Here is a 14099-nt window from a genome sequence, read left to right on the forward strand (position 1 = left end):
GAATAATGTTATTTTTGCAATGTGTGTCGTTCCGCTTTTCCTCCCTACAGCAACACGGCGTTCGGCGGATAATAGCTGGGAAAGTACCGGGATAGCTAGCGCAAAAAAGTTACGGTTCCCGGAGTGTAATCCGGCGTCATATAAAAATATATGTAGTGTTCATCAGGTGAGGCAATGTAAATTAAACAATAAAAAAACCAAAACGGTTTGAATTGGTCCAGGTTATCGGGGACTGTTATTACTGACGGACAGGTGTCGTGGTGTGACTGCAGCCAGGCACATAAGAAAACACTGGTCTCCATGGCAACGTATCTTTCGCTTTCACTCATTTGCCGCTTTTCCACTAATGCAGGGGTAGGCAACCCAGAATGTTGAAAGAGCCGTTTTGGACCCAAATAACACAACGCAGTCAAGCGCCATTTATATAAAACTTGCGGGCCGCACTAACATTAAACTTTCATATCAAGGTGGGGACCGCAAAAAAACGTCTCGTGACTCACTTGCTGAGTCCCCTGCCATAGGGCATTGGTCGACCGGGAGCACATCCCAGGGGGTTGCCAAAAAATATGTTTCACAGCAGTACTCAGTTGTAATACGACAACATGTTTCGGGCTCCAGTACTCTGGAATGCCCTCCCGGTAACAGTTCGAGATGCCACCTCGGTAGAAGCATTTAAGTCTCCCCTTAAAACTCATTTGTATACTCTAGCCTTTAAATAGACTCCCTTTTTAGACCAGTTGATCTGCCGTTTCTTTTCTTTTTCTTCTATGTCCCACTCTCCCTTGTGGAGGAGGTCCGGTCCGATCCGGTGGCCATGTACTGCTTGCCTGTGTATCGGCTGGGGACATCTCTGCGATGCTGATCCGCCTCCGCTTGGGATGGTTTCCTGCTGGCTCCGCTGTGAACGGGACTCTCGCTGCTGTGTTGAATCCGCTTTGGACTGGACTCTCGCGACTGTGTTGGATCCATTATGGATTGAACTTTCACAGTATCATGTTAGACCCGCTCGACATCCATTGCTTTCCTCCTCTCCAAGGTTCTCATAGTCATCATTGTCACCGACGTCCCACTGGGTCATTATTGTCACCGATGTCCCACTGGGTGTGAGTTTTCCTTGCCCTTATGTGGGCCTACCGAGGATGTCGTGGTGGTTTGTGCAGCCCTTTGAGACACTAGTGATTTAGGGCTATATAAGTAAACATTGATTGATTGATAATACACTTTCCCACCACTAGTGGCAGTAATGAAAATATTTTAAAACTAACGTAAAAAGTTTGGAGCTAAAGTCCTAGGGGGAGTGCAAAAATGACGACTAAGATGATGGAGCTGTGTGCACTTGAATGTTATTGACAGTTTCAGAAACATATTCATTTATATTGTTTATTATTAATTTAGTTAGAATGTGAGTGTGAATGTTGTCTATCTGTGTTGGCCCTGCGATAAGGTGGCGACTTGTCCAGGGTGTACGCCGCCTTTCGCCCGATTGCAGCTGAGATAGGCACCATCGCCGCCCGCGACCCCAAAAGGGATAAGCGGTAGAAAATGAATGGATGGATGGATTCATTTATTTTAGCACTGCGTAACTGTATTTAAAAAAATGTTCAGCAGTAAGTAGGTAAGCTATTATTATTTAATACAATCAAAATAAAGGCTAAGATTACTAGTCGGAGTTAACATTTGAGTGTCTTTAGTGGAAAAGGTCAAAAAGGCTGCGAAGCCCTGATCTTTATCACAGGTGTCAAACTTAATCATCAGTCAATCCATCCATCAATTTTCTACCGCTTATTCCCTTTCGGGGTCGCGGGGGGCGCTGGCGCCTATCTCAGCTACAATCGGGCGGAAGGCGGGGTACACCCTGGACAAGTCGCCACCTCATCGCAGGGCCAACACAGATAGACAGACAACATTCACACTCACATTCACACACTAGGGCCAATTTAGTCTTGCCAATCAACCTATCCCCAGGTGCATGTCTTTGGAAGTGGGAGGAAGCCGGAGTAACCGGAGGGAACCCACGCATTCACGGGGAGAACATGCAAACTCCACACAGAAAGATCCCGAGCCTGGATTTGAACCCAGGACTGCAGGAACTTCGTATTGTGAGGCAGACGCACTAACCCCTCTGCCACCGTAAATCATCAGTCATTTTAGCTAAATGTGTTTCACATAGGACATAACGCAAAATAATTTGATGAAAAAAAGCTACTACAAGCCATTTTTTTGGTCATTGAAAACCTTTTTGAAACTTTAACACCTGCAGTCACCTTTACTTCTGATTGCAAAGTCATTTTTCCATCAGTCTGTTGGCACACCATATGTTAATAATCTAATGAAAAGGGCAATGATGCAATAATATTATCATTATACAGTTATATGGTTTCACGGTTACAAAACTAGATGTTATATTATCACCATTATCACTAGTAGAAGACTTCACCATAAACGAGGAGCTTCTGTTTCCTATCATGGCTGCCGAAGAAGGAAGCGCAGTAAAGATGATGTAATCACCGTGATGCAATAGACGGCGGGACAGCTCCTGTCCACGTCTCTCTCCATGGGACAGAAGTGCTGGTAGAGAGGACAGCTGCGGTCCCAGAGCACGGCGGGCTTGAGGACGTATCCGCAGCCGCCGTTGTCCTCAAACAGCGCTGCGTTCAAGTGCATGGGCAGATCTGCGGGCAAGACAGCGTCATGACGACGAGACTAAAAAAAAAAAAAAAAAAGGCTTCACCGGGGTTGGCTTTGTCCTCACCGTCCGTCTGGTAGTTGAGCGCCACCAACTGGATGCCGTGCAGCCAGAAGAGAAGCGGGTTGGGGTTGGCGGAGTCGATGCGCGTGGCGGCCGGATACGTCCTGAGCAGCTGGCTGGCCGTGTGCTGCATGAGCTTCAGAGAGTAGCGGCGGCAAAGGCGCTTGGCGGCGTTCTCGTTGACGGAGGAGATGTGGTAGCACTTGGGCGTGCGGATGATGGCGCTCAGCGACGTCGGCGGGTTGGCCGGCGACGTCTGCTGATGATGCTCCTCCCAGCTCAGACGCTCGCTGACGCCGCCACCTTCGACACATTTAGGACAAGATGTGGACAAAAGTTTTGGGACAGGAAGTGTTTGCAAACGTCCCCCAAAAATAACGCACCTCTCCCGGGGTTGCGGCTCTGCGTGGAGACCTCCCCCGTTTGTGCGCAGCGGGCGGGAGCCGTGCCAAATATGGACTTCCTGGACTTACCGCGGTCTTTTCCCCTGCCGGATCCCGCCGGGGACAAGGTGGACAATCCTGGGGTGGGTTCACACAAACCAAAGAGGTTCATTTTCACACCTAATTGAGATAAGAATTTCGAAGAATTTCGAATGAATCGCGAATCCTATTTTCAGCAATTCTTAATTATTAAAAAAAATTAAAATCAATTTTATCTAGTAATGTTTGGGTAAAATTATATTCTATTTATTTATCAGAGCTGTTTATTTTATGGAGGAATGTCGTTAACCAGTAGGCTAGTGGTTAGAGTGTCTGCCCTGAGATCGGTAGGTCGTGAGTTCAAACCCCAGCCGAGTCGTACCAAAGACTGTAAAAATGGGACCCAATACTTCCCTGTTTGGCACTCAGCATCAAGGGTTGAAATGGGGTTTAAATCACCAAAAATTATTCCCAGGCGCGGCCACCGCTGCTGCTCACTGCTCCCCTCACCTCCCAGGGGGTGAACAAGGGTGATGGGTCAAATGCAGAGAATAATTTTGCCACACAGTGTGTGTGTGACAATCATTAGTACTTTAACTTTAATCATAGAACTGGCACCCGATGTTATTAAAAAAGTATTGATTTTTAATCAAGCATTGACTCTGGATCGAGAATTGAATCGAATCACAGCCCTAATGATTTGACTTGAAGAAAAGAACGGCCGGAGGCCATTTTGCTTCTTAAAGGGACAGTACATGCCGTCAGGACTAAGTACTGTACTCCATCCATCCATTTTTTACCGCTTATTCCCTTTGGGGTCGCGGGTCAGCTACAATCGGGCGGAAGGCGGGGTTCACCCTGGACAAGTCGCCACCTCATCGCAAGGCCAACACAGATAGACAACATTCACACTCACATTCACACACTAGGGCCAATTTAGTGTTGCCAATCAACCTATCCCCAGGTGCATGTCTTTGGAAGTGGGAGGAAGCCAGAGTACCCGGAGGGAACCCACGCAGTCACGGGGAGAACATGCAAACTCCACACAGAAAGATCCCGAGCCCGGGATTGAACCCTGACTACTCTGGACCTTTGTATTGTGAGGCAGACGAACTAACCCCTCTGCCACCATGAAGCCCAAGTACTGTACTCAAAAAGGTAAAATATTTGTATTATATGCCATTAATTATCATTAACCGTGTGGCACATTTGGGAGAGTGGCCGTGCCAGCAACCTGAGGCTTCCTGGTTCAATCCCCTCCTACTACCAACTTCGCCACGTCCATTGTGTCCTTGAACAAGACACTTCACCCTTGCTCCTGATGGGTCATGGTTAGGGCCTTGCATGGCAGATCCCACCTTCAGTGTGTGAATGTGGAAATACTGTCAAAGCGCTTTGAGTTCCTCAAAAAAGGTAGAAAAGCGCTATGCAAGTACAACCCATTTTCCATTTACCATTTATTACCATAATTAATCTTATTTTTTTAAGACCTTTTCTGGTAAGTGAAGAGACTCGCCTCCCAAGCACATGAACCGTGTTGTCTTTGTTCAATATTTTACTGTTTTTACACGTTTTGAGTAATTTATAAAAAAAAGAACTACAAATCAGAAATGTGCATTTAATTAATCCATCCATCCATTTCCTACCGCTTATTCCCTTTTGGGGTTGCGGGGGGCGCTGGCGCCTATCTCAGCTACAATCGGGCGGAAGGCAGGGTACACCCTGGACAAGTCGCCACCTCATTGCAGGGCCAACACAGATAGACAGACAACATTCACACTCACATTCACACACTAGGGCCAATTTAGTGTTGCCAATCAACCTATCCCCAGGTGCATGTCTTTGGAAGTGGGAGGAAGCCGGAGTACCCGGAGGGAACCCACGCATTCACGGGGAGAACATGCAAACTCCACACAGAAAGATCCCGAGCCTGGATTTGAACCCAGGACTGCAGGAACTTCGTATTGTGAGGCAGACGCACTAACCCCTCTGCCACCGTGAAGCCCGCATTTAATTAAGTGTCACATTTATTTACGTGCCTCTGCACCATGTTCTTACACTTGCATGGCAGGGAAGAATGTGACTTCAAACCGTTACCATGGTTACTGTTAGACCCTGGAACAGATGAATTACATTTCCAGGAAATGTAGAAAAAAAAATAAGCCTCTTCCACATCCAGTGTCCAACATAAACATAACAAAAATACATGTGCTGACCTGGGAATTTGACGGCCTGGCAGTAGATGACGAGGTCGGACAGTTCCTGTGCGATCTGCCGACTCTCCTTCTTGTTGTGAGGGAGGTAGAACTCCTCGCCAAGTTCCATGTCGAACACCTGCAACACACACGCCATCAGTCGACGGGATGTTTTGTTATTTTCACCTCACCTCTTGAGCCAACATGGAGTCCGCTCACCTTTCCTTTGCGCTGCGTGCTGCTGTCAGCTTTCTTCATCTTCAGCTTGGGCGCCTCGTCCACAGGCTGATCCTCTTTGTCCACGCAGCTTTTTCCTTCCGGCTTGTCGTCCAACAGGTTATCTGTGCAGACAGAAAACATGTTTATATTTCACGGTTACACGCATCAAAACAATATCTGTATTTCAAGGTTGATGGCACATCATTTTGGTGTGCAGTTTATGGCTGCAAGAAATGTGAACAACACAAATATGCACTTCTGCACGCTATACGGACGGCGTGGCGCGGTGGCAGAGTGGCCGTGTGCAACCCGAGGGTCCCTGGTTCAATTCCCACCTAGTACCAACCTCGTCACGTCCGTTGTGTCCTGAGCAAGACACTTCACCCTTGCTCCTGATGGGTGCTGGTTGGCACCTTGCATGGCAGCTCCCTCATCAGTGTGTGAATGTGTGTGTGAATGGGTAAATGTGGAAGTAGTGTCAAAGTGCTTTGAGTACCTTGAAGGTAGAAAAGCGCTATACAAGTACAACCCATTTATCATTTATTTATTTAAATGTGTTTACTTCTTATTGTTTTAAAGTTGGATTGTTTATAGATTTGCAAAATGTAATAAAACTGTGGAGAGGAGGAGCCGACGGCGGGGTAGGGCACGCTGGAACCCTGCCCAAGATGGTGGCAAGAAAGGGGAGAATGCGGCGGAGAGGATAGGCGGGGCGTGCCGGGAGCGACGCCGCAGACGAAATCAGGTGCGTGGGCCGCGCACCTGGATACAATCAACATATCTCCTCACACTGTATAAAAGGGGAGAAGGTGGAGAGATGGGGGCTGAAGGAGTTGGAGAGATCAAAGAGCGATCAAAAAGCAACAGATAGCGAGTCATAGAAGAGGACGATGACGACAGCGGCTGAAAGAGTGGACCGGAGAGCGAGAGACAGGGAGCGAGACACGGAGGAGCGAGCTGTGGGAGCGACGACGGCGAAAAGACATCTGCCTTCTCTTCATCCTGTCTCCTCTCCTCCATCTTGTCTGCTGCGTCGTCTACTTTCTTGCCTTCTGGTTCTTCCTTCTTGTCAGCTGTCTCTTCTACCTTCTGGTCTTGTGATTGTACTTGAGCTTCTTCCTCCTCTTGGACCTTTTCTTTGTCTTTTTCTTCGCCCCTTTCTTTTTCTTTGTCTTCCTTGTCCTCTTCGTCCTCATCATCATCATCACCATGTTCCTCTTCATCACCATCATGCTCCGATTCATCATCACCATGCTTCTCTTCATCATCATCATCACCATGCTCTTCCTCACATCATAATCTTCATCATCATGTTCTTTTTCTTCTTCTTCTTCCACCACCACTTCTTTCACGTCTTCTTCTTCTTCTTCTACCACCACTTCTTTCAGTTTTTCTTCATCATCGTCATGCTGTTTTTCTTCTTCTTCTTCTACCGCAACCACTTCTTTCACTTCTTTTTCAGCTGCACGCTCCACCTGCTGTGCATCTGTCTCCTCAGCAGGGGGCGCCTCCTCTGCTACTTCTTTGGGGGGGCATTCGCCCCCTCCCCCCACCTGGTCCGCCAGCGCATGCCGGAGTCAGCAATTCTGTCGGCTGTTTTCTGCCAGCTGCATGAACGCGCTGACGAGGGCCCACAGGAGATCGTCCTCCCCCGCCTCCTGTGGTCCAGCCACGTTGGGTGCCAAATGTGACAGTCTCTTGCTGTGGTCGCTCGATTCAGTAGACCACCCAGGAAGGACATGTTTTTGAGCAGGTTTTACTCTTTTATTTTTCAAGATGTCTTTTCACCGTCGTCGCTCCCACTGCTCGCTCCTCCGTGTCTCGCTCTCCGGTCCGCTCTTTCAGCCGCCGCCGTCGTCGTCCTCTTCTATGACTCGCTCTCTGTTGCTCTTTGATCACTCTTGCCGGCTCTCCAACTCCTTCAGCCCCCATCCCTCCTCCTTCTCCCCTTTTATACATTGTGAGGAGATATGTTGATTGTGTCCGGGTGCGCGACACACGCACCTGTTTTTGTCTGCAGCGTCGCTCCCGGCACGCCCCGCCTCTCCGCTCCGCCGCATTCTCCGCCTTCTTGGGCAGGGTTCCAGCGTGCCATTTCCGCCTCTCCACAAAAACAATGAAATATTTCACAATACAGTTTAAAAAAAGGTCTAATAGAAATGTTAAAAGTGAAACATGTACAAGCAACAACACTAATTTTATCCACAAGATGAGGGCCACTTTGGCAAATTGGAAGATTTGGAGTACATTGCTGTTAGCATGTGTGCACAAGAAGACGTGTCATCCTCAAGGAGACTGAGGGAAGTGAGAGAATGGTGTGCTGCAGCGTAGTGGAGACTACAGAGCGCGTTACTCTTGGCATGTGTGCGTGTGTGTTTGTCATTTCCAGCTACAGTATGTTTAAGATGGCACATTTTATAAACTACATAGCCAAACATTTCTAAAATGTACACACATGCTAATAGCAACATAGTCCAAAGTCTTTACTTTGCTGCGGCACTCAGTCTCCTTTTGGATAAAATGCGCCGTCTTGAACATAGCCAGAAATCCCAAAATTACACATCCTAACAGTAAAGCACTCTTCAGTCACCCAAGTCTCCTCTTGGATAAAATGAGCCATTTATACATAAATAAATAAATAAATGGGTTGTACTTGTATAGCGCTTTTCTACCTTCAAGGTACTCAAAGCGCTTTGACACTACTTCCACATTTACCCATTCACACACACATTCACACACTGATGGAGGGAGCTGCCATGCAAGGCGCCAACCAGCACCCATTAGGAGCAAGGGTGAAGTGTCTTGCTCAGGACACAACGGACATGACGAGGTTGGTTGGTTCTAGGTGGGATTTGAACCAGTGACCCTCGGGTTGCGCACGGCCACTCTCCCACTGCGCCACGCATAGCCATGCATTTCAAAAATATACACACATGCTAACAGTAACATTCCCCAAAATGTTTACTTTACTGCGGCCCTCAGTCTTCTCTTGGATAAAATGCGTTATCTTGTACATGGGCAGAATTTTTTTTTTTTTTTTTTTTTACAAACATGCTAACAGTAAAGCACTCCTGAGTCTTCGCCTGGCCCTTGTCGATAAAAAGAACATGCCTCGAAATAACAATAATATACACACATGCTAACAGTAAAGCACTCCACAGTCTCTTATTCAATAAAATGCTCCGTCTTGTACAATATCCATGAATTCCAAAGCAAATACACACATGGCAACAGTAACATACTCCAGTTTTCACTTTGCTGCGACCCTCAGTCTCCTGAGTCTCCTTTTCGATAAAATGCACCATCTTATACATAGCCATGCATTCCAAAAATATACACACATGCTAACAGTAACATACTCCACAGTTTTCACATTACTGCAGCCCTCAGTCTCCTCTTGGATGAACTACGCCATCTTGTACTTACAGTAGCCATACATTTTAAAGTTATTTTTTTTCCACACATGCAAAAGTAACATACACCACAGTCCCTACTTTGCCACAGCCCTCAGTCTCCTCTTGGATAAAATGGGCCATCTTGTACATGGCTAGAAATCATAAAAATATACACACATGCATGTGTGTATATTTTTAGCATATATAACAAAGTACAAATGGCACATTTTTCTCCAAGAGGAGACTGAGGGTAGCAGCAAAGTGCTGACTGTGAAGTTGATTATTATTAGCATTTGTGTATATTTTTAGTATTTCTGGCCATGTAAAGAAGCCACATTTTACACGAGAAAAAACAGAGGGCCAATGCAACAAAGCGGAGACTGTGGAGTCTAATACTTAATCACACAAAGTTAAGGCACATCAAGCATTACTGTTAGCGCCCATGCATATTATGGGTATTTCTAGCCATGAACAAAAAAAAAAGAGACTGAGGGCAGCGGCGTCCAGAGCCGTGTTTTGTTTTTAACCATTTTTAGACAAGTACTGCAGGACATGATTGATCCAAGACAAAACAGGGTGCTGCAGCAAAGTGGAGACTGTGGAGTATACAACATCTGCAGCTTACACAGCAAAAAACCCAAACTAGGGGAAATATTTATTCAAAAGATCAAAGATCATGCAGTGGAGACCAGAGCGAGGGGTAGGGTTATAGCGCAGTGGGCGGGGCAGGGTGGTTTCCCCCCAGTCTGTTGCTTGGTTGGGAGGCAGGGGGGCAACGTAGGGCCTGAGAAACCAGATGGTTTTGTTTTGTGTCGCCGATGAGGCGAGGTCACGGACCAAAACAGAACCCGGAGGGGAGGACTTAAAATACTAGAAAGTCAACTCCACCATGTGAAATATTCTCTTTACGCTCATTCAGCTTTTTGTGGAGGCCGGCAGTGCACACACTGACACAACTCATGTGCTGCTTGCAACACAACTACAGTGCAAATATGGATGAGCAACAAGGAAACATATTTTTAAAGAGGAACACAGCTTCTTTTTACACTTTAACATTTTAAACACCATCATATACCTAATAAGTCATATGTCGAAACGGAGGGATAACATAACATTATCAACAATTCTACTTTAATTTAAATTATGTATTAATAAAAAATATAACCACTAAAAATATTTAAAATTGGTATCTGTTTATCTATTTATGATTTTAAATAAAACATTTTAAAAAGAAAGTACAGCATTTTGAAAATTAAGTGCTAAAATGTTAGCAAAATAAGGGAAATATTTATAAATGAAAACATTTATTTTTAAATATGGCACTTAAAAAAATAAAAAATAAAATAAATAATATACTGTATATATATATATATATATATATATATATATATAATTATTTAATTTTTTTTTTATTTAATTGTAATTTTAACGTTACATTTATCATTAGGACAAATTGACTCTGGATGTCAATAGGCACGGGGTGGGAAAGTTGGGAGAGGTTGGGACAGTTGCCGTGCCAGCAACCTGAGGGTTCCTGGTTCAATCCCCACCTTCTACCAACCTAGTCATGTCCGTGAGCAAGACACTTCCCCCTTGCTCCTGATTGGTCGTGGTTAGGCCCTTGCATGGCAGCTCTCGCCATCTGTGTGTGAATGGTTGAATGTGGAAATAGTGTCAAAGCACTTTGAGTTTTTACCATGAATTGATTAAAGTGGACCCCGACTTAAACGAGTTGAAAAACTTATTCGGGTGTTACCATTTAGTGGTCAATTGTACGGAATATGTACTGTACTGTGCTATCTACTAATAAAAGTCTCAATCGATCAATCAAGAGTACCTTGAAGGTAGAAAAGCACTATACAAGTATAACCATTTACCAATATTTAAGTGATTAATTAATATGTATTACTTTTTACAAAATAGTATGTCATTGGTTGATCATTATTATCATGACTACTACCTACAGAAAAAGAACAACCATCACTTTATTGTGAGTGAATTATATTTATATAGCGCTTTTCTCTAGTGACTCAAAGCGCTTTACATAGTGAAACCCAATATCTAAGTTACATTTAAACCAGTGTGGGTGGCGCTGGGAGCAGGTGGGTAAAGTGCCTTGCCCAAGGACACAACGGCAGTGACTAGGATGCCGGAAGCGGGAATCGAACCTGCAACCCTCAAGTTGCTGGCACGGCCGCTCTACCAACCGAGCTATGAAACTAATTCGTAGTTAATGCATCAAATATTTCAATGTGCTCATGATGATGCCATGAATTGATTGAAGTGGACCCCAACTTAAACAAGTTGAAAAAATGATTCGGGTGTTACCATTTAGTGGTCAACTGTACGGAATATGTACTGTACTGTGCAATCTACTAATGAAAGTCTCAATCAATCAATCAATCAAATAATGATTGTTTTAACTGGCACTACTGTTGTTATACCATTAAAGAAATACAAAGATATTTTGGAATAAATGATACGTGCACAAATCTCCTCTCTGCAAGACTACAACAACACAACACAACACAGAACCTACTAAGGACCCACAACGTGTTAGAAAGTGCAAAACAAGACGAGAGGGCAACACTGTCACACGTTTTACCTTCCAGCCCATAGGAGGCAGTAGAGGCATTGAGGACATCGGCTTAGTGAGGAGAAGAAGTCCGACCAAACAGGACAGACAGGAAGGAAGTTTGTTAACTTAAGAGAGGAGCAAAACACAATGAAGAGCACGACAAACGCAACACAACGTACCATCTGATAAAGACTCGTAGTCATAGTCGTACTCGTCTTCGTCCTCTTCTTCTTCCTCGGTGGTGTGGCTTGCAGGCGAGGCGCCCCCTGGTGACCCGTTGCTGGCCTGAGCCTGCAGGTGGGCCAGCTGGTGAGCCTAAACAACACCTCGTGATATTAGGACATATCACAGAGGTTATTACGGAATGTTTGAGATGGCGCACCTTCTGCTTGAGTATGTCCACCGGTGCCTGGTGGGCTTTCAGCTTCTTGTTCTTCAGCAGGATCCTCCCACGCAGCTGCAGCGGCGAAGGCAGGTGAGGGTCGTCGCTGAAGTCGCTCTCGAAGAGGAAGCGCGTCACAAGGCGTTCCCCGAACACCGACTTAGGAAGGCCATGCGACAGGAAGACATTTTTAAATGTTGACGTTTTCCCCATAAAAGATGATCTAAAACTATCACCATCATGAATCCTTTATTAATGATTTTGGTAATGTACGTTACGAGTGTTTGGATTTTGTGGGTCTTTACGGCAGCTCAAAAGACAACACAAGATGGCCAAGAGTGATGATAACCATAGAACCACAAATATAGTTTAAGTTAAAGTTAAAGTACAAATGATTGTCACACACACACTAGGTGTGGTCAAATGTCTCCTCTGCATTTGGCCCAAAGGGAATAATTTTGGGTGATTACAGCATCAAAGGACTAAATGGTAAATGGGTTGTACTTGTAAAGTGCTTTTCTCTCTTCAAGGTACTCAAGTGCTTTGACACTACTTCCACATTCACCCATTCACACACTGATGGAGGGAGCTGCCATGCAAGGCGCTAACCAGCACCCATCAGGAGCAAGGATGGAGTAATAATATATAATAATAAATGGGTTGTACTTGTATAGCGCTTTTCTACCTTCAAGGTACTCAAAGCGCTTTGACACTACTTCCACATTTACCCATTCACACACTGATGGAGGGAGCTGCCATGCGAGGCGCTAACCAGCACCCATCAGGAGCAAGGGTGAAGTGTCTTGCTCAGGACACAACGGACGTGACGAGGTTGGTACCAGGTGGGATTTGAACCAGGGACCCTCGGGTTGCGCACGGCCACTCTCCCACTGCGCCACGCCGTCCCCTGCTCAAGGACACAATGGACGTGACGAGGTTGGTACTAGGTGGGCATTGAACCAGGGACCCTCGGGTTGCGCACGGCCACTCTCCCACTGCGCCATGCCCTCCCACGACTAGCATTAGTGGCTAACCCCAGGCTAATTTGGGGCTTTTTGAATATTTTTTTGGTTTATTTTTTTTAACACTAAGGATTTCCAGATATTTTGATTCTAGTGGTTAACTTACATGACTTGTTTAACTTATAGAACTTGTATGACAGTTAGGAATGTAAAAATAAATTACAAAAAATATAATAAAGCAAAAACAGAAAAATACAAAATAGAGTAAAATAAAAACATTTTTGAAAAATGTTTAAAAAAAATGGTTTTATCATAAAACCACTAATCACTAATTTTATCCCAATACTAGAAATTAATAAATGAAAACATCCCTCCATCCCTTTTCTGCCGCTTGTCCCTTTTGGGGTCACGGGGGGTGCTGGAGCCTATCTCAGCTGCAATCGGGCGGAAGGCGGGGTACACCCTGGACAAGTCGCCACCTCATCGCAGGGCCAACACAGATAGACAGACAACATTCACACTCACATTCACACACTAGGGCCAATTTAGTGTTGCCAATCAACCTATCCCCAGGTGCATGTCTTTGGAAGTGGGAGGAAGCCGGAGTACCCGGAGGGAACCCACGCATTCACGGGGAGAACATGCAAACTCCACACAGAAAGATCCCGAGCCTGGATTTGAACCCAGGACTGCAGGAACTTCGTATTGTGAGGCAGACGCACTAACCCCTCTGCCACCGTGAAGCCCGGCGGGGTAAAACAGTAAATTAAAAATGTAGTCAAATAAAAATGTTGAAACAGAAACAAAGCAGAAAAAAGGAACAAACCAATAATAACTCACTTTTAGAAACAAAACAGAAAAAGGATCAAACCAATAACTCATTTCATCTAAAAAGAAACTGAAGGCACTGCGATGAGGTGGCGAGTTGCCCAGGGTGTACAGCGCCTACCGCCCGAATGCAGCTGTAGAAAATGGATGGATGGATGAAACTGAGGCTTCACGGTTAGTGCGTCTGCCTCACAATATGAAGGTCCTGAGTAGTCAGGGTTCGATCCCGGGCTCTGGATCTTTCTGTGTGGAGTTTGCATGTTCTCCCCGTGAATGCGTGGGTTCGGCTTCCTCCCACTTCCAAAGACATTCACCTGGGGATAGGTTGATTGGCAACACTAAATTGGCCCTCGTGTGTGAATGTGAGTG

At 45.5% G+C, this 14099-nt stretch overlaps 1 protein-coding gene across 4 annotated transcripts in view; it reads right to left on the reverse strand.

Annotated features, from left to right (window-relative positions):
• Nucleotides 1–14099, reverse strand: part of plce1 (phospholipase C, epsilon 1) — a 158683-nt gene that overhangs the window by 14539 nt on the left and 130045 nt on the right. For 2 of the 4 annotated variants that reach the window (XM_061909581.1, XM_061909580.1), the window contains 8 exons: nucleotides 11941–12099; nucleotides 11738–11873; nucleotides 11586–11627; nucleotides 5586–5707; nucleotides 5388–5505; nucleotides 3133–3270; nucleotides 2753–3052; nucleotides 2509–2672 (listed from right to left, as the gene is read on the reverse strand). In XM_061909581.1, the coding sequence (XP_061765565.1) occupies nucleotides 2509–2672; nucleotides 2753–3052; nucleotides 3133–3270; nucleotides 5388–5505; nucleotides 5586–5707; nucleotides 11586–11627; nucleotides 11738–11873; nucleotides 11941–12099 (1179 nt within the window). The remainder of the gene's footprint in view (nucleotides 1–2508; nucleotides 2673–2752; nucleotides 3053–3132; nucleotides 3271–5387; nucleotides 5506–5585; nucleotides 5708–11585; nucleotides 11628–11737; nucleotides 11874–11940; nucleotides 12100–14099) is intronic. The other 2 variants (XM_061909582.1, XM_061909583.1) reach the window with 1 other exon arrangement.

Source organism: Nerophis ophidion, linkage group LG08, assembly GCF_033978795.1.
Source record: "Nerophis ophidion isolate RoL-2023_Sa linkage group LG08, RoL_Noph_v1.0, whole genome shotgun sequence".
NCBI lineage: Eukaryota > Metazoa > Chordata > Actinopteri > Syngnathiformes > Syngnathidae > Nerophis > Nerophis ophidion.